This window comes from Silurus aristotelis, assembly GCF_946808225.1.
Source record: "Silurus aristotelis genome assembly, chromosome: 15".
Lineage (NCBI taxonomy): Eukaryota > Metazoa > Chordata > Actinopteri > Siluriformes > Siluridae > Silurus > Silurus aristotelis.
This window is the reverse complement of record NC_139588.1, coordinates 22,010,629-22,030,559: the sequence shown is the minus strand read 5'-3', so window position 1 is coordinate 22,030,559 and position 19,931 is coordinate 22,010,629. Positions and strand designations below refer to the sequence as shown.

At 41.5% G+C, this 19,931-nt stretch overlaps 1 protein-coding gene across 10 annotated transcripts; it reads right to left on the bottom strand.

Moving 5' to 3' along the window:
- Positions 1-1,186: 1,186 nt before the first annotated feature.
- Positions 1,187-18,050, bottom strand: ttbk2b (tau tubulin kinase 2b). Of its 10 annotated transcripts, none has more exons than XM_083562599.1 (15): positions 17,781-18,050; positions 15,442-15,582; positions 11,976-12,123; positions 11,060-11,133; positions 10,279-10,419; positions 9,881-9,985; positions 9,041-9,106; positions 7,915-8,007; positions 7,632-7,757; positions 7,201-7,358; positions 6,929-7,124; positions 5,823-6,034; positions 5,301-5,739; positions 4,308-5,029; positions 1,187-3,345 (listed from the first exon to the last, which is right to left on the bottom strand). In XM_083562599.1, exons 2-15 carry the CDS (start codon positions 15,508-15,510, stop codon positions 3,027-3,029), a joined length of 2,868 nt encoding a protein of 955 aa, XP_083418725.1. In that variant the 5' UTR covers positions 15,511-15,582; positions 17,781-18,050; the 3' UTR covers positions 1,187-3,026. The 10 variants fall into 10 exon arrangements, with proteins under 10 accessions (XP_083418725.1, XP_083418733.1, XP_083418727.1 ...); XM_083562607.1 differs by having other exon boundaries at positions 4,308-4,972; positions 17,781-18,048; XM_083562601.1 differs by having other exon boundaries at positions 15,442-15,630; positions 17,781-18,034.
- Positions 18,051-19,931: the final 1,881 nt, after the last annotated feature.

Here is a 19,931-nt window from a genome sequence, read left to right as displayed (position 1 = left end):
CCACACACACACACACACACACACACACACACACACGAACTGTACATTACGAACTGTAATGCTGATGGAAGGAGTCTCCAGTGTTGGAAGACTCCTTCAAGTGGAACAAAATCCTTCTGTATATTTAACAAAGACAGTGATTAGAACCAAAAATCTGAAATTTGGACTCATCAGATCAAAGGACAGTTTTCTTCTAATCTAATGATCCAGTCTTTCTGTTTTTGGATGTTGAAATGTTAAAGCATTTATATAAATCGGCCAAATCTGAGGCTGGTAATTCTTATAAACTAATCCTCTGCAGCAGAGGTAGCTCTCAGTCTTCCTACCTGGGATGTTCCTTGGATGATTATAGCATTTAATGGTTTTGGAGCCTGTGCTTGGACATACATTTAAAGTTCTTGAGATTTGTCAGATTGACACCATTTCTTAAATTAATGATAGTGTATTTTCTCTTTTTCTAAACTGAGTGTTTTTTTGCCATAATATGAATTTGTACAATAGTTGTAGTAGCACTAATAGGACTATTGGCTCTTTACTCACCCTTTCCTCTGCACAAGACAACTGATGGCCACATCAGGAAGGCATTAAGAAATGTCTCAAATGAACTCTTGAGGAGACACACCTGAGACCTGAAAACCTTTCCAGGGGTCTACCTCGTGAATCTAATGAGAGAATGCCATGAGTTTGCCAAAAGCTGTCATCAAAGCTACATGTAGCTACTTTGGACAAACTAAAAGACAAAACATACTCTGGGTTGTTTAACATGTTTTTGTTTACTACATAATTATAGTATATTATATATACGTGGTTTGGATGTCTTCAGTATTAATGTAGAAAAGAATAAAAATAAGGAAAAAAAAAAAAAAACCCTTAAGGTGTCCAAATTATTATTTAATTATATATTTTTTAGATAATTTATATATATATATATTAAATAATAAATTTTTGGAAAGTTTTCCAGAGCAACAAAACAGAAGCAAAAAATATGCAAATTTAAGCCCCACCCCCTCTGACTGCTAAACTGTTGTAACCTCATCATTTGCATACTGCAATCCGATTGGCTCTCGGATTTTGTTTCGCGATAACCTTTTAAAACAAAATCACAAAAAGGTACAACAAGCAAAAAAAAAAAAGAAAAAAAGAAATCGAGAGGAATAAAACCAGGGCAACCTGAAGGAACGCCATCTTTGCACGTCAGTATTTATTGTTGAATACATGTACATTCCAAACGGAGTGAATTTTCTGGGTAACTGAACGATGTTTGTTAGCAAAATACATGAAGCATGAAGCTTTTTTTTCCCCGTCGTTATAATGTATTTATATCTATATACATGTCTGATTCTGTACATTGCTTAGTAGTAGGCCGTGTTTCTGTCACCAGGTTCTACTGATAGATGTGAAGTACCTTCAGAGGTTATGAACATAAGCACTATCCTAACTCCACAGTACACGCAGCTACGGCGGGATGAACGCGTCACGCTAACAAGTTCGGCACGTTTTTTGTTAGTTTAAAAAAAAAAAAGATTTCCACACATTATCCTGATTTGATGTTCTTAACAATTCTATCCATCCGACATGCATCTCGTCTGCGTTCGTTCGCCTTCGGTACAAAAGAAAACGACACAAGACGCCATCGAAGCGGTAATAAAAATGCGCCCGTTTGGTTGGAATGATAAAAACCGGAATATCGCGCTGATTTTAACTGCGTCTAATAAATAAATAAATACATTCTATGTGGATAGATAACGTAGTTTACAGTACGTACATTCCCTGAAATACATATATACACATGCTTGCTTGTAATATAGTTGAATATACATACGTTTTTATTTTTTTATTTTGCATATCTATTTAAATATATACAGCATGAAAACAACGGTCGCTAAAATTGAGGTAAAGCCCAAAAAAAAAAATTTAGAATCCATGTAGAACACATGTGTAACACATCTGTTGTGTTCCATAAGTTTGGATTGAATAAAAAAAAGTTAATTTCGAATACACGTCGAATAAAAATCTATTGGCACATAATACGTGCGCTGTAGAATACGCTCCGGTAAAGACGTTCGCACGTTTTGGCTCCCCGTAGTTATGGTTTTCCAGTTATAATTCCAATTTTTTTAAATCTAGCTGATAAAAAGCGCCTCATGGGCGTATGTGCTGCTGTGGCAAAGTAACAATAGTTAATAAAATAGTGGTTATTAGGGAAATAATAGCGCAATGGTAGCGATGTTACAATGAGGTTATGAGTATGAATCCAACATGATCGTAACCCTGAACTGTTTCGCTGGGATAAATACGAGTTGCTAAAAGGGAAAGATCGTCAGACGTTCGCATTGGGAGACGCCTTGTGAGCTCATGTATGTGGAAGAGGGCAGATAGCGCTTTTCCTCCAGCTGTGTTGTATGAACTGTTATTCTATCCTTACTGGTGCTTTACCAGTTTTTTTATATGCATATATGAGTCTCAAAATATTGTCACGAGTTCCCTATAGACCTGCTATTATATAGTGTTCATCTGCAGTCTTTCCTTATGCTAGAAACAGTAATGTGTCCAATAATTGAACATTTGAAAATGTTGTTTTTTGCCCTTAAAATGGTGCCTAATTTAATAAAACTGCCATTTTTAAAAACAATTCTTTTACCCTTGTGTACCCTAGTTACCCTTATTTTGATGAACAAAACGCCAAGTGAGGAAGACCGTCTCGGGGACTTAAATAACGACCCCCGGTCGTTTCCACAGGAGGCTACGCGCTACGCTATAAATAAATGTGAAAAGCGAGGACGCTTGAGGAGAAATGTAGTGCGGTAATGGGAATGTCTGAGGTATGAATAAAATGAGTTATATACAATGCTTTCAAGTAATCGCAGCCAACACTGTCGGCTTGAATTATTATTTTTTTTTCACTTTCCTTCTCGTCATTGTTTTTCCCCGCCCTCGTCATTTTTAAAAGCTCCTCGTAACCAAAGGATAGCTTCGAAAATCCATTGGGAGATCCATCAGAAGTCTTTTACACAATGACTTTCTTTTTATTTGTTCACCTTAGTAGTGGTTTTGCTCTCGGGGCTTCCTGCTCTGCCAGCGCTACAATACCCGGCCCCTCGTTTAACTCGTACCTCGCACATCCGAGTCGGCGGCGGCGGCGGCGAGCCGAGAACGCTGAGAGGAGCGTGGCTGTGACACCCCTTGAATCGGGAGGGGGAGGAGCTTAACGAGCGCTGTATGGAGGAAGTGGTTCGTTGGTAGCGGGATACGGCCACGCCTCCTCGCTCTTGCATCAGCTGGGTGAGGTTGTCAAGGAGATCTGTATCACTAGTGCTGCTGGCGCGGATGCGGTAACGTCTGCGCCTAAATAAAAAAAATAAAACATTTTATTACCATTTTATATATATAAAGACCTTATTTCTCCACAGGAGACCTTGTCCTTCGCTAGATCTCCCCCAGACTCTTTCTGTGCTTCAGTCGCTTTTTCATGTCTCTGTACTTTACTCAAGTGTTTCTATTCGTGAAGGCTTTAACTCGAACTTCGCTACATCAAGTCAAATTTCCTACTTTTTACTCGACTACATCAAATCAGTCGTTCCTTTTTATTAATCAGGTAAAAATATTTCGGTTTTAAACTCGTTCTGATTGGCACTTGGTGTATCTACTGATCTCCAACATACAGTTCAGCATCAGTTCAACATCAAGCAGAACATTTAGAGAGGAACAAATGATGAAGAAACTCCAAACTCGAACTCGCCACAACACGCGTGACCTCGTTTACACGTTTTTTTGAAGTGGTTGAAAAGAAGGTTCATGATCATTGTAATAGAAATCAGTGTTTGAGTCATTAATATCATTCTGTGAACAGATCAGTGTGCTGAGAGTCACATTCGAGTCTTTTCACATCAACTGAGGTGATTAATTAAAGAGTCTGGTGATAAAAATGATAAAAGGAACATTATAGTTATGATAAATCAGTACTTTGGATACTTAAGTACATTTGAAGGCAAAAACATTTGTACTTTTACTCAAGTGAAAGTTTAAAGGGAAACATTTACGTTTACTGAAGTCACATTTTACTAAGTGGATCTACTTTAACTCAACTACATGCCTTGTGTACTTCGGCCACCACTGAGGCACAGAACAGTTTGTTGGTCGATGAAACATTTTTTGGATACGTGCGTACACTAAAACTACCCCCTGTGTTATATGACACGTGACATTTACAGCACAATTTATTCGTAACTGATTTTATACATCAATAAATACAGTTGTATATAATGTGTATACATATTTCCAGCTGGCACAGTGAACCTGTTCCTTACCTGTTTTCGCCCCCTGGACGGAGAGGTGGTTTTCCTGGAGGTGGGCGTGGAATGAAGCGAGTGGAGAACTGGTCTGGAGCTATAGTTGGGCTTATAGGCCTCGGAATCTTGCTCCTGCCGGACACTGGGCTGGAGGACGAGGAGAGCGAGAGGAGATCGTCTCCCTGGAAGTCGGATGCACGAGAACCTCGATCCGAAGGGAAGGAGAATTTGTCTCGCAGCAGGGCTGAGGGGAAGTGCTCGCAGGATAACGAGAGGGCGGGTGATAGTGAGGCGAAACTCCTCCTGGTTGGGGAGTCTGGGTCACGCACGGGAATGCGGCTGGCCCGCGGAGACAGTTCCCGTGGAGACAGTTCCCGCGGAGATGCTGGGGCCGGGGAGGCGGGGCCTGCGTCGACGATGTCTCCAGTGGTCTCGCCCTGGTTCGGAGTTGTAGAAGGGCCAACGTCAGGACAACCAGAGTCACTCTCCACGTCTTTCTCGGTCGGTTTGATGAAGTTCAGCGGGTCGTTTACCGAGGCAGGAGGCTGGGAGGAAGATCTGGAAGGTGAATTCACTAGAGGATGGTTGGGTTCCTCTTCGGCAGCGAGGGTTGGAGAATCCTGAACTGGATCGGTTTCACCTTTTTGCTGGAGATGGATGGATTGCGGTAAAGTGCTGGATAACTTCACACAAGAGAGAGGGGGACAAATCATCTTTGGTGTACTGGAAAAAATATCCGTCTAAATGCAAGAAATAAACGCATGTTTAAGAAGATACACTTTAGAAACCAGTCGAATGATCTGCCAGTACGGTAAGAATTATACTTAGGAAGATTCCTCGGAATGAGAAAACATATTCAGGGTTTAGAAAAGAACACAATGTCTTAAAATAGACATTGAAACACTTATTCCAAGCAGTTTAGTCTAATTATCATCTGATAATGTCTGATGCTAATTAAGCTCAATTTGAGGGGTGACCTTTTGTCCTTTTTACAGGAAACTGCGCACTGACCTGCTCTAGCTGACTCCTGTTTATGTGAACCAGTGAAGCTGGAGGTACACCAGGCAGCCTCCTCAGCCCCGTGATCCCAGAAAGCCCTGCGAGACCTTGCAGTCCGGAAAGACGTGTAAACGGAGGGCCAGTGTGGCAGAGGGTCGTGTGGAGTTCCCCGGAGCCGCTGACTCTATGGGGCAGGGGGTCAGACCAGGTGCGAGGCAGAGCCAGGGGGCTGGTAGAGCGCTCTTCCTCGTCGGGCTTGGAGCACGCCGATCCGCTACCTCCTTCCAGCTCCACCAGCACCCACTCCTGAGAGTCGCCCTCTTGTGGAACTGGGCTGAGGTTCACTGCTACATAACCGCTGCTGGCTGCTCCTTCTTCATCCTCCAGAGAGCCCTGTTCAGGGCGACACCCGATCCTCTCCTGAGGTAGGACAGGTCGCTGTTTTCCTAAGCTGAAAATACAAGTGAATTATTTGTGTGGTGTAAATAAAAGTAAAAAAGTTCTGCTTTCTGATACGTTCTCATATCCACTTACTAGGCTTCTAAAAAGCGCTCAATAGTAGGTTTGGGTTCAGGAGTCAGTCTCTTGTCCAGACCCATGCTGTGGCTGTGACGCATCCTCCTCAACAGTGGAGCGACTCGGTCGATGAGTAAGGTCTCGGAGTGCACGCGCCTCGGAGAACCCTGCGCAGAGCCGCTGTTGGGGCTCTGATTGCCCTCTTTACTCCTCTCATCTTCACTGGCCACCTGGTGTAGAAACAATCACACTTTTATCTACAAAGAGATCAAGAAGTCTGCTTCGTATCTGACATCCTGCTCCGTACACAACTAACGCAGGGTCTGGCAACCCACCGCTCTGGAGCCGCATGTGGCCCTTTAGCCCCCCCTGCTGGGGCTCCCTGCAGCCTTGACAAAACGACATTCAATTTATTTTTATATTTGATATATATATTTATTTGATTAGATTTTTTGTTGCAGAGTGAACAGTGTTTCGAAGTGAACAAACCCTTGTAAGCTCTCGGAAGCTGATTATGGAAGACTCCAAACTCAAAAACAGTTACTAGTTTTGCAGCAACTCAGCAGATGATAAAGTGCAGAAATCCGTTCACAGACGGAGAACATATGAAAGAATCGTTCAAAGGGACAAAAAGGTGTAAATTGCCCACATCCAAACGCAATAGAAATCACACTAGTGCCTCCTAGTGGTGCAACTTGCCAACTACTTTGCCAGCGACAAAAAGGTAAAAATGGCTAACGGCCAAATATAAAAAGAAATCACACTAGTGCCTCCTAGTGGTGCAACTAGCCAACTAGTTTGCCAGGGACAAAAAGGTATAAATTGCGTACACCCAAATACAAATGTAATCACACTAGTGCCACCTAGTGGTGCAACTAGCCAACTACTTTGCCAGGGACAAAAAGGTATAAATTGCGAACACCCAAATACAATAAAAATCACAGTAGTGCCACCTAGTGGTGCAACTAGCCAACTACCTTATATCTGCATAAAAACAACAATCCGTGTTACATTCTTTTTAAATGTCAAAAAATTTTATGTTTGGTGGGAGAGTGGCCAAACTGGCTCTTCTGGTCGTAAAGGTTGCAGACCCCTGATCGAACGCATTTTGTTTTCTTTCTTACCTTTCGGATCTGTGGTTGCACAGGGTTGCGGTTGCGGTTTTGGCTTCGTTCCATTTCCTCCCATACGTCGGCTCCCTGAGCGTGCTGGGGTGGGATCGGCGGGCAATTGTCTGCTTCGCTGAGCCGCTCACCCTGAAGGACATCCTCTGTGTTCTCGCGCTGCAGGTCACCCGGGATCGCAGAGGCATTGGCCATGCTGTAAAATCATTGAACAGTTAGAGAAGCAGGATCAGATCTGCTTTATCTGAAACTTGTCTTTGTTGTACACGTACCCCAGGTACGCCGGCGTTAGGCGAGTCAGCTGCTGGCCTGTGGCTGCTAGAGCAGCGACCGTGAGAGAGTCCTCGGAGTCGCTCCTCTCCCAGTCGTACGGATCGTTCTCCATAACGTTATACAACTTCATGCTGTTCTCCAACACGCACATCAGAAGCTGGAACACAATGCAGGGCGTTAGTTTCTCAATACGCTACACGTGACTCGCGCGTAACACATCAGCCTTGTGATACGAGACGTTTTATTTTTCTATACTATTCTACTTTAAGTTCCTTGTGATTTTTGTGGTTTCAATATTTGTTTGGATTTTTGTGGTTTCAATATTTGTTTTGATCGTATTTATAAGATTCTATTTTCTTTAGTTAGCACAATCATAAAAAGCATCACTCTATATCTGACAAATAAAATGGATTTGATTTGATTTGATTACCTGATAGTCGGGTTTCGTGTAGTAATCAAGACCAGAGATGTGGTCGAGAAAAACGCTGAACTCAGCAGGAAGGTGTTTGAGCATGAGCCGATGGTCGTAGGTCTCCTTCAGGTTCCCAACTTGCTCCTGAACGAGGAAGAAGAAAAACAGGACTACACATTTATATAATTACAACTTAAAAAGTACTAAAAAAAAAGCCATAGCGTCACTAAAAAAATAAATAAATAAAAAAACACGAATCCCTGCCATGTAAGAGTTTAAACGTCAATGAAACGTCACGTACTTTGTCCTTGACTTTCCTCCAGGGAAGCTGACCCACCATAAACTCCACCAGCATGTAAAAGAGAGACCACAGGTCATCGTGCCGACCCATTTCCTGCATGAAGAAATAAGACGGGACGTGAAAGCTGACTGCAGCAGGAGGGACTCGGTGCATTGCTTTGGGCCATTTCCGATCTAACCGTTTATATAAAATACAGCAATGCCATTTCAAGATTATATTTTTACGTCACAAACATAGTTATATACAGAATACAACTTGCAGTGAAATGTAAACCTGATCGGCCGTTGGGAAAATTGTGCATTAGATCAACGTGACTATAAATAAATAAAATAAGAGAAAAGATGAGAGAATATATTAAAGGATAAAGTTAAAAATAGTGCAAGTATATTCAGACGTGTATAAATACAAAACCATTCAATATATAATAAAAAGGTTTACGAGGTGGAATCAAAAAGTTTCGCTCTGTTTACAAGAAAGTACTTTATTTATCTAAGTTTACACATTGTCACCTTGAAAAACGGTCCCAACATCACCCCCTGCATTTCCGCCACTGCACCTGAAAATCTGCTATTCGAACAACTTTTGCGATTCACTCCGGATCTCCGCAACGGTGTGTTAAAAAAAGGCGACCTTTTAGCTGGATCTTTATCTTTAGGATGAGGGTGAAAGCCACAGTAGCCGAACCCGGAGAATAGGGTGGGTGTGGTTCGTTCTCCGACGTTCATCATACACAAGTAGCTGAAAGGTTTAGATATTTCTGAGGGGTTGAGCTCGATGAAAGTCTTCCTGATCTCTCGTCGTCTGTTGGAGATGTTCTTCCGCTCTTAAAGCGCACGTGACGCTCGGAAGACCTCGAACGACTTGTTGCAGCGTCGCCGTAAGTCAAAGGTACTTCACGTCCAACGTCTCTGTGGCAGATTTGCCCAGTTTCACGCAGAATTGTCACGTTTTGCTCTTTGTTCTACATCGCTGCCCGTGATGAAATCACACACGTGGTAACACAAGCTGTCACAATAGCACTGGTTCTCGAAACTTTTTGATACCACCTCCTATAGGTGTAGTTTAGGAAGTGAAATAACTCCAGGATATAAATCCCTGTGTGGGAATAATCCTGGGAATTTCATACCTTGTTCTTGTGAGCGTTAATTGAGGCGTAGCGCACAGTTCCCCGAAATCCGGCCACTGGACGAGGCTTTAGAAGAAAAATAAAAAGTATAAATTATATACTAATATATATATATATATATATATATATATATATATATATATATATATATATATATATATATATATATAGAATATATACAAGATATTAATTAGGTACACTACATGAAGAAACACGTATGAGGACACCTCTTTTCCAGCCATATGTGGTTCTTTGTAAACTGTTACCACAAACTTGGAGGCCCACAATTGTGTAGGACGTCTTTGGATGCGGTGAATGAAATTTGACCTTCACTTAAACTAGGAGATCCAAAGCTGTTCCAGCTGTTCATGGGTTGGAAGATGTGTAAGAGCTCCTGCTATAGAACTCTTGAACACCTTTTGGATGAATGTGAACCCTGACTGCACCCCAGGCCTTCTCACTTTCTCACCGACATCAGTGCCTCACTTTACTAACACACTTGTGGCTGAATGAATCTCCACAAATCTCCACATAATCTTCTGGGAACATCTTCCCAAAAAGTGGAGGCTATCTTTTGAGCAAACGGGCACTAAATGTGGAAAAGGATGTTCAAAAAAGGCACATATGGAGGAGAGGTGTCCACAAACTTTTGTGTTTTAAACTTTAATGTTACTTTTATGGAACATTATGGTGACCATCCTGGCATGGATTCACTCGGTGATTAGATTGCAAAAAAATAAATAAATAAAGATTATGGATTTGTAGTAGCACTACTGTCCGACTTCTGACCAATCAGAATTGAGAATGCGGCAGCACTGTGATAAAACCGTGTTCGCTTACCGGACGGACTTCTTGACAGGAGTTTGTAAACTGACGCGCCAAACCGAAGTCGAGCATGTAGCAGGTTCGGCAAGTACTCGTCAGTCGGCCCATGGCGAAGTTGGACTGGAAAGAAACGAATGTTTTGATGAGTTTTATTGTCGAAGCTTGACCAAATTTCACCCAATAAATCACAATAATGTTTATACTTTTGTTGACATTTTAATTTTATATTTTTTTAATTGATAAAAAAATTTTATCAGTGCAGCAATATAAAAAAAAAGCCGCAACACACCGTGATATCGAATAAAAATCGAATCGTTGCCGTGATTAATCGTAATTCACGCCCCTGGTCTTCACTGTGGATTAATACTGGCACTGAAACTGGTATATAAAGTCAGTCACACGTCGTTCCTCACCGGTTTGATGTCTCTGTGCAGGAAGCCCACCGAGTGGATGCTCTCGATAGCCTCCAGAATCTGCCTGCCAAGCCTGAGAGTGGTGGACACGGAGAACGTCCCGTGGCTCATAGTGCGCCGAAGGTCGGCCAAGTTCCTTCCCTGCGGTCACATAAGTCAAGTGGTTATTAGTGTCATCAATCCTACAAACAACATGGGTTATTTTCCATTCTCACAAAGTTACATCACTGTTACGATCTAACCGTTTCCATCTATGGACATTTAAGCAGCAATCACCGAACTACACAGCAACAATTATAATAACTTCCACTCTTCTTGGAAGATGTTCCACTAGATTTTGTGCAGGATTTCCTGAGATTCTTTGAGTCACGAGGGATGTGTGTAAGTAAAGTCAGGTAGTGATGTAGGTGAGGAGGCCTGGCGTGCAGTCAGTGTTTAAGATGTTACACAGCTTCCTACTCATGTAAAAGTATTTCTCCATGAAGCTGGCGTACATGCTGGAACAGGTTTGGGACTCAAGTGATTGGAAAATGTCCTGCTACCGTATCCAAAGACGTCCTACACAATCGTTGTGGTTTACATTTTTGTATGAAAACTGCATATGGCTGGAAAAGTCAGTTGTCCCAATACTTTTGTCCCTATTGTGTGTCTTTCTAAACAGAATGTTTATTAATAGGATTTTTATTCGGTTGAAATGTGTGATCTTTCTAAAGTTAACACTGTGATTTATTATATATATTTTTTTGGTCATACTGTAAATAAATGTCAGAAGGTAACACACCTGAAGCTCCATCACAACATAGTTGAATCGATCGTTACGTCCGCAACCGACGAAGCGGCACACGTGGTCCTTACCTGTGTACAAAAAAAGGCTTTAAAACCTGCTCCTGGCTGATATGATTTCAGGAATCACAGAAACTCCTTGTGTTCATTCTTTCCTTTATTATACTGATCACATCTAGTGTTTGTGGATGATATTGTGATTTGTGGTGAGAGTAGGGAGCAGGTGGAGAAGAGCCTGGAGAGGTGGAGATACGTGCTGGAGAGAAGAGGAATAAAAGTAAGTAAGGGATAAGACAGAGTACATGTGTGTAAATGAGAGGGAGGGCAGTGGAGTGGTGCGGTTGCATGGAGAAGAGGTGGAGAAGGTGGAGGAGTTCAGGTATCTGGGGTCAACAGTGCAAAGTAATGGAGAGTGTGTTAGAGAAGTGAAGAAAAGAGTGCAGGCAGGGTGGAGTGGGTGGAGAAGAGTGATAGCAGGAGTGATTTGTGATAGAAGAGTATCTGTGAGAGTGAAAGGGAAAGTTTATAGGACTGTGGTGAGACCTGAGATGTTGTATGGATTAGAGACAGTGGCATTGAGTAAAAGACAGGAGGTGGAGCTGGAGGTAGCAGAGCTGAAGATGTTGAGATGTTCTTTGGGAGTGACGACGATGGACAGGATTAGAAATGAGTTTATAAGAGGGACAGCGCATGTAGGACGTTTTGGAGACAAGGTGAGGGAGGTGAGATTGAGATGGTTTGGACATGTTCAGAGGGGGGACTTGGGCTATATCAGTAGGACAATGTGGTGAGGGAAGACATGCAGGTAGTTGGTTTGAAAGAGGCAGATGTAGAGGCAAGAGGGGTGTGGAGACGGATGATCCGCTGTGGCGCCCCCTAATGGGAGCAGCCAAAAGTAGACTTGACGCTCTTACCCTGGAGCCTCTTCAGAACAGCCACCTCCATCTTTAAGACCTGTTTGGGTTGCTGAGCTGACTCCACTTTGAGAGCTACGTTGCACTGGTTCAGCTGGTCCAGGACTTCGTAGATCTCTCCGAAGCCTCCGCCACCAATTTTCTTAATCTGCACAAAAAGGAGACTTTTTGGAGCCGGTTGCTTCCTGAACCCCCCATAATACAAGGTTGGATGGAAACCTATGGATCTATACAATGCAAAATGATCACTTTCTCTTCAGATAAATGTGTTGGTTAAATTCTGGTCTAAGTGGGTTGAATATGTGGAAGTATAGAACCAATGTCCTTTACATTTTGAATGGAAACTGCACACTTCTCCTCTATTACATGTTGGATATGAGTGTGCTTTTTCCTGCAGCCTCCACTTTATTCTGAGAACCTACAATTAACAACTTTTATGAAGGAGTTTTATTATAAAGCAGAAATCAGACCTCCTCCAAGTAATTCTTCTTCTTTTCTTTTACATTTATTTATTTTTTTGCTAGTCTGTTTTATATTATGTACTTCTCTCTACGCCACATGAGCCGCCAGTGATCAAAGCTCACACGCAGCAGAGAACAATTTACTTGTATCGTATGCTCATAACATAAAGTCAGCATGAAAGCGACAGCAACCGCGAAACGTGTCTCTCGAATCCCACGTCCTTTCTCGTTCAGAGAATCGGCTTCGATCGAGTTTGGTCTGTAGATTACTCTGAGCTCGGCTTCAGCGCAAAAAATTAGGCGAGCGTGGTTTATACGTGTGTATATGCCTAAATTAATTGGACAGGCTTTATACAAAGGCACCAGATCATAAATAAAACGCTCTTTGGCAGCGTCTGGGTTTCGAGCTTCTGATGACGGTGCAGATTTGAACACCTGCAGTGAGCTGCGTGCGATAAACAGCTTACGGGCGTGGCGTGTTCGGTGTTCTTTATGTTTAATATTAAACTGAACAGAAACAAAACTAACGATTTAGCCTATCATTTTCTCATTTTCTCTTTTTCAGCTTCTAAAATCAATGTGGTAAATCCTGATGTCATATATATATATAGGGGTTTAACAGTACACATGTACACCGAATGTGATGGAACGTGGTTAAAGTTTCCTCAGCGGATCGCAAGTTTGTTTAGTCTCCGCCAAAAACACAACGATGCCAGGGATATAAAAAATAAATAAGTAAATTAAAAAATAAAAGAGACTTGAGTTAGCGCAGTGTCCCTGTTAACAATTTATTTTGCGCATGCATGATAACGCTAATTAATCCATAGCGCTAGGGTTAGCCGCTAACCAGGAAGTGGCTCACGGTTAGAGTGTTATGTCCAGTTTCTCTTAAAAGGAGAAAATTCGGACACTTTAATATTTCCAGGGAGTGAATAAATGAAGGATTGAAGGAATAAAGACGTTTGTTAAGGTCTGATGAAATAAGTAAAACAGTTAAGTAGATCATATCTTTAGAAGATTTTATGTGAAACACACACACACACACACACACACACACACACACACACACACACACACACACGACTGTATTCACTAAATGGGGTCTAATAAATGTAAACTATTTAATTACATTTTTTTATTTATTAAATTTTAGTTTAGTTTAATTTGTGCTACTGTAATAAAAATAATAAAAAAGTATTGCATTATTAATTTTATTTTATTTTTTATAAAATATTATTTTATATATTATTGAATTTAATAAAAACAACAAGCAATTTTGTTTCGCATTTCTTCCCCCTGCACTGAAATGTACCGAACCGTGATTTAAAAACTGAGAAATGTACGAAATTTTATATTATATATATACACACACACACACACACATACACACACACACACACACACACACACACACACACACATACATAGAATTAATTAATTGCATTATTTTATATTTTGTAGCACAAAAGCACCTTTGAAGGCACTGATTACGGTAAAATATCTTCTGTGATTCTGAATTACGTGGTATCAAAACGTTTTGTTTCGAGACTAGTTTTAAATCACACCAACAGATGGCAGCACAAGGCTGCACGCACAGTCACAGAGTGCACACAACCATCATAATTTAGTACCAACAGACATCGTCCTGTGTACATCTGGGGCTGTGCAACTGGTGATATTCTGACCACGTGCGTTACCACGTCTGCGTTTTTATCATAGACGGCAAGTTAGAACCCCCGGTCCCCAACCCAACTCGCCAGATTCGGCTCTTTGCCGTCTTCGCACTCTCCTCGAAGAGGAAGATGTAGCTCAAAGGTCTCCGTTTTGACATCATTGTGGAAGTTCATTTAGACACCGACAGATGGTGCGACTTGAAACTCTTCTACCTTGAGCTTAAGAGTCCCCTTGGATCTGTTTTTTGAGGTTGTTCTTTTTAACCATTCGAACAATCGGTTTGTTCAACTGTAGAATAAATTTGCTCTTGCAACCTCTGTCCCATGGGCCTTAAACATCTTTATAAAAATGTTCACTGGAAGCTCAATAGTAACGATCTTCTAACCTTTCATTTTTCGTCTCATCTGCTTGGACCATTTTTTCTCTTGGGAGGGTGTAGTTCCATAGTAAAGGTGTCCAACGTTATTTCGGAAGGTTTCGAGTTTAAATCCCAGCACCACAAAGGTTCCATGCTCCTATCCCTTAATTCAGAGATCGATCGATTAATCAGTTTTGCCGATTCCAGTTAATTGCTAGAACTAATCAGCAAAAATGTGTATAAATAGTTTTTCCGCCTCCCGGTCAGCTGTCGTTACGAGAGCGCCCTCAATAGGCGAATCCTTGACACCATATAAGAATGAATAAGAATGAAAATGAAAGAATGAAAACACCTGTACTATTCATTTGCTCAATCGAGGGCAAATTTGTTCTTTTGAATAGTTTTCGCCATTTTTAAAACGTTAGGTAGTTGGTATCACCTTCAAAATAGTTCCATTGCACAGCAATGCAGCAATGCAGCGCTCCCAGCGTTCTTCTGCGATTCACTCTGGATCTCGGCTATAGTGTAAAAAACAATTAGGGTGGGTGTGGAGGGGAGGGGAGGACGTGTTTTTTCAGGCGGGAAACTCACGTGTCAGGAGAGGTTGGTTGACAGAGTGTCAAAATAACCGACGTGGTAACGCACGTAGTCAGAATAGCACCAGTTGCACAGCTCCTGATGTACACAGGATGACGGCACACTGACTTATAAGGTTCGGTGCTCCCTGTGACTGTGAGTGCAGCCTTGTGCTGCCATCTGTTGCAGTGTTACAAATCTAATCTCAAAGCTTTTATTTTTTTTTTATTTTTATTTACCACCTCGAGCAAATTGCATCTGGTGATACTGAGAAATTAGCAGCATCTGTATTTTTCAAAAATGTCTGATTTCCAAAGAATGTCGTTGTGACCATTTGTATACAATAAATCTGTCCAAACTATTTTTTGAAGGTTGGAAGTCTGTAGATGTTACTCACCACCCTCCAGCGGTCCCGGACCATGTTCCCCACCGACAGAATGTCGGCCTGCTCCGCTGTTCCACTCATCTTAGTGCTCACGCAAGGACTGAGCACAACCGGAGATGATCAGCATCCGGCATCAGTGATTCAGGCTTCTCACTGGAATCGATGAACACAAAGAGGAGCTTGGATCATTCCAGGATCACGCTGGTGGAAAAGAAGCTTTGATGAAACTTTACGCTGAAGGCTGATGCCCCTATTAATACTTCGTCCCTTTCAAAAAGCCAAATGTAGGACCTCTTTAAGGACACTGGCCTTATTTTTAGTCCCAAGATTAACACAGGGGCACAAAAAGGAGCTGCTGAAGTCAAACGGAGACATGGAGATTAGACGCGAGCTAGAATAAAAACATTTCCTACGACTTTAGATTGGATAGTAATTAACTGTACTGGTTCAAACTTCTGATTTTTGATAAAAAATCAAAAAATATATGCTTGTTAATCTCCTGAGAGACTCATTTGCATAAAGCCACGCCCACTAAACTCCTCAAGAGTGTGGGTGGGATTCATGTATACTGAAGCACTATTGATTTTTCTGATGCGATATGAAACGCTAAAATCAAATGTATTTCTTTTTTTTTTATATTTTTCATTTTTATTTTAAAATGTGCAAAAATAAATTAAAATAAATAAAAAATATAAAAAATATTTAAATAATAATAATAATAAACAAAAACTAAATAAATATATATGTCAACATTTTATAAGTATTTGGAGAAGCTGACGAATGAGAAAAATGAGAGAGAGAGAAAAATGACACCCTTTGCGCAAATTTCCTGGCAACCCAGAAATAAATACCCCCAGATCACTAATTGCCTCAAACCCTAACATACATATCACCCTGACTGCTAATTACTTCAGAACAAACTCACTCTAAAACACCATTCTGACTGCTAACTGCCCCTAACAATAAAACCCATGTGGACTATAATGTTCAAACCCCAACAAAAGTACCCACTGAATACTAAATGCCCCAGCATACACCTCTGAGTTCCCCCCCAGCAGAAATAAAAATACCACCCTTTCTACTTCCCCACAACCCAAAAATAAATACCCAAGATATTTAACAGCCCCAAATCCAAATCACCCTGAATGTTAATTGCCCCCAAAAAACCCCTCTGACCAACTCTAACTGCCCCCAAAATGCCCAAATAAGGTGATCACCCTTTACTGTTAACTTGACCAAAACAGAGAAATAAATACCCCCCTGGCATCTCCACTGACCCCAAGAACCCAAATCACTGCAACACAACAATCCACTCATACTGTGGCACCAAAAGTATTGGGACACCCGCTTACTCCAGCTATATATGGTTCTTGCCACAATCTTGAAGGCACACAATTGTACAGAAGATCTCTGGATGTGGCCCAATCCTGCTCCAAGCATGTCAATGACCCTGTGCACAAAGCCAGCTCCATGAAGATATGGTGTACATGAGTTGAAATGGAAGATCTCTTGAACCTCTCTGAAGACCTTGTAACGCAGATTGCACTTCTAACCTGACATGAAGATCCATATAGTCTAGAAGAACATTTAGAGGAACATCTTTTAAGTGGAATGGAGGTTATAACTATGAGACCAAATAGGCACTGAGTGTGGAATGGAATCATGGAAGAAGCATGAATGTTCTGGTCCAGCTGTCCATGCAGACACCCAGAACCTGATGTTCACCATGAAGGCTGCAGAAGATGATCCAGGTGAAGCGCTTATCCATTCTTATACCTTATACCAGAATGTCTACGGATCTGAAAGGTCACACAGTCGTAGGCTAAAACCCCAGAGCTAGTAGCTAATACACATGCGAGTGTTTACAATACTCACAGCTAGTTCCGCTTCAGCTACCTAGCTAGCTCACTTACCTCCTTCCGGTCGGATGCGCGTAACCTTGGCAACCCGCATTCCCGGCTAATTACTGTACATCCCGACTATAATAAACGGGAAGCTAGCTCCCAATCACGTTGTTCTAGCATGCTAGTCATACACATTTTTCCCATTTGTTTAATATAAATTCACATTTTCCTTTCCTTAGATATTTAGATCCCCGACATAATTTTTTACCTCAAACATGATATTTACTTTTGATATCAATTCATATTCAGCGAACACTGTGTATAAAATGAAATAATAAAACCTATTTGTGTTCTTAGCCACGCCTACATTCCGATCCGAGCCCCCCGATTGGCCACGAGGTTGGCAACACGAGACGCGCGCCAATCGGAACGCGGACGACGCGAGCGACCGGCCAATCAGCATGCAAAGTAGGCGGGACTTAAAGCGGTATGGGAGCTACTGGTTACCTTCGTGGTGGCGCCGCTGCGGCAGTCCAGGAGCCGCTCGGAAACAACGTGATGGCGTGTCCAGGCACTGCACAGGCGCCATGTTAGACTTATTACCGTGCAAAACTAAATAATAATAACAAGATTATAACAATAAACTCTGTAGAACGGAGAAAAACACGTTGCAGCGCTTTCACAGCCCGCTTATGTCTCCCCCAGTGGCGCTCGCGCTGCCCCTCTGCTGCTGCTGATGATGTTGAGGATTCCAGGCTGTGACGTCACAAAATTATTCCTGCATAAAACATTCATCTTATTATGTCATCACTTATAGTAAAGGATATTATAATAAGGTGAATATTTAACATCTCTTTACCTACACATTTCACTGAGCTCATTTAGATTTTTATTTAGATTTATTCAATTATTCATCATTAAATCATTTAGAATGTAATAATTCTAACTTGTAAATTAATACATTATTGCAAATGATGCTACGTAAAAAAGTGCAAAGTGGCAATTCAAAAAAGAAAGAAAAGAAGAAGAAATTAAATGTGCACAATTGTCAGTGTGTGAGTGTGTGTGAGTGTGTGTGTGTGTGTGTGTGTGTGTGTGTGTGTGTGTGTGTGTGTGTGTGTGTGTGTGTGACAGTGAATAATGGGATATGTATATAAATTGCTATTATCATCTGTAACAGAGAGGTGTGTCATTGTACAGTGAATTCCTGACTCGTTCTTTGTGACGGCGAATGGACATTGTCTCAAAGCAGCTTCACACAGATAAAACGGTAATTCTTCTTCTTCTTCTTCTTTCTTCTTTTGGCTGCTCTGGTAATAAGGGTGTATAATAGAATGTGTATGTTTATTCCCTATAAATCTGTTCCTTCTAATTGTTTATCCCTGATGATTAAGCCAGTGTGACTGTGGCAAAGAAAAACTCCCTGAGATGGTATGAGGAAGAAACTTTGGGAGGAACCAGACTCAAAAGGAAACCTATCTTCATTTGAGTGGCAGTTCCATTGTTCAGGTGTGTAGTCATACATAATAAAAAAAACCACCCAATTATGCACATATTAAAAAACATCTTGTACCCGGACAAATGCATCCGGTTCAAGTTGTAAAAAGTGGTCCCTGGGGTCCAATTCTCTCCCCTGAATTAAAGGTGGTTACAAAAAGTTTTGAGATTAGTTCCTTAACACGCCAACAGATGGCAGCACACGCCTGCACGCACAGTCACAGGAAGCACCGACCTTCATAAGCGAGTGTGCCAAAAGACATCGCACGGTTTCCATCGGGAGCTGTGCAATTCTGTTGCTGTTCTGACCACGTCTGCGATTTCATCATGGACGGCAAGTTAGAACAAAGAGCCAACGTGAACTTCTGTGTGAAACTGGAAAAATCTGCCACTGACACGTTTGACATGATGTAGGTTTGAGATACAAGGCATATCTTCTCGGAGATATGCACAGGGGATTTGTGATTCTGAAACATGTTTCGATCTTCTAGTTCAAAACAGTTTGGGCAAGTCCCTCATGTGGCTGGAGATACTATACAATAGTTTTCCAAACCTGCTCGGCCCTATGTGAAAAAATAATTGCCCCCTAAACCTAATAACTGGTTGCGTAGCGGCAACAAATGGAATTAAGCGTTTGCGATAACTGACACTGTCACTCTGCTTTGCAGAATTGTTTTACTTCAACCACATTGGAGGGTTTTCAAAGTTAAATTGCCTGTTTAAGGTCATGCCACAGCATCTAAATCAGATTCAAAGTGGACTTTCATTTGGCCACTTTCAAAACCTTCACTTTGTTTTTTTTGTTGTTTTTGTGAGACTTTCAGTGGAGGATTTGCTGGTGTGTTTTGGATCAATGTCCTGCTGGTTTCATATTTACTCAGGTGTTTGAGTCTCCTAGTTCAAGTGGAGGGAAAATTTCATCCATTGCTTCCCCATCCAAAGATGTCCTACACAACTTTGTGGTAAAGTAGCCAGGTGCCTTAATACTTTTGGCCATATATTTCTGTTCAACATTATACTCAGTACTGATTTACTGTCCTCTAAAAATAACAACATACAGTCATTATTGCCTAAATAACTGCCAACAAAAGTGCCCATGTTAGTTCTTGTTTAAAGACTATAATCACACTCGATGTCACCCAAATGAGGATGGGTTCCCCT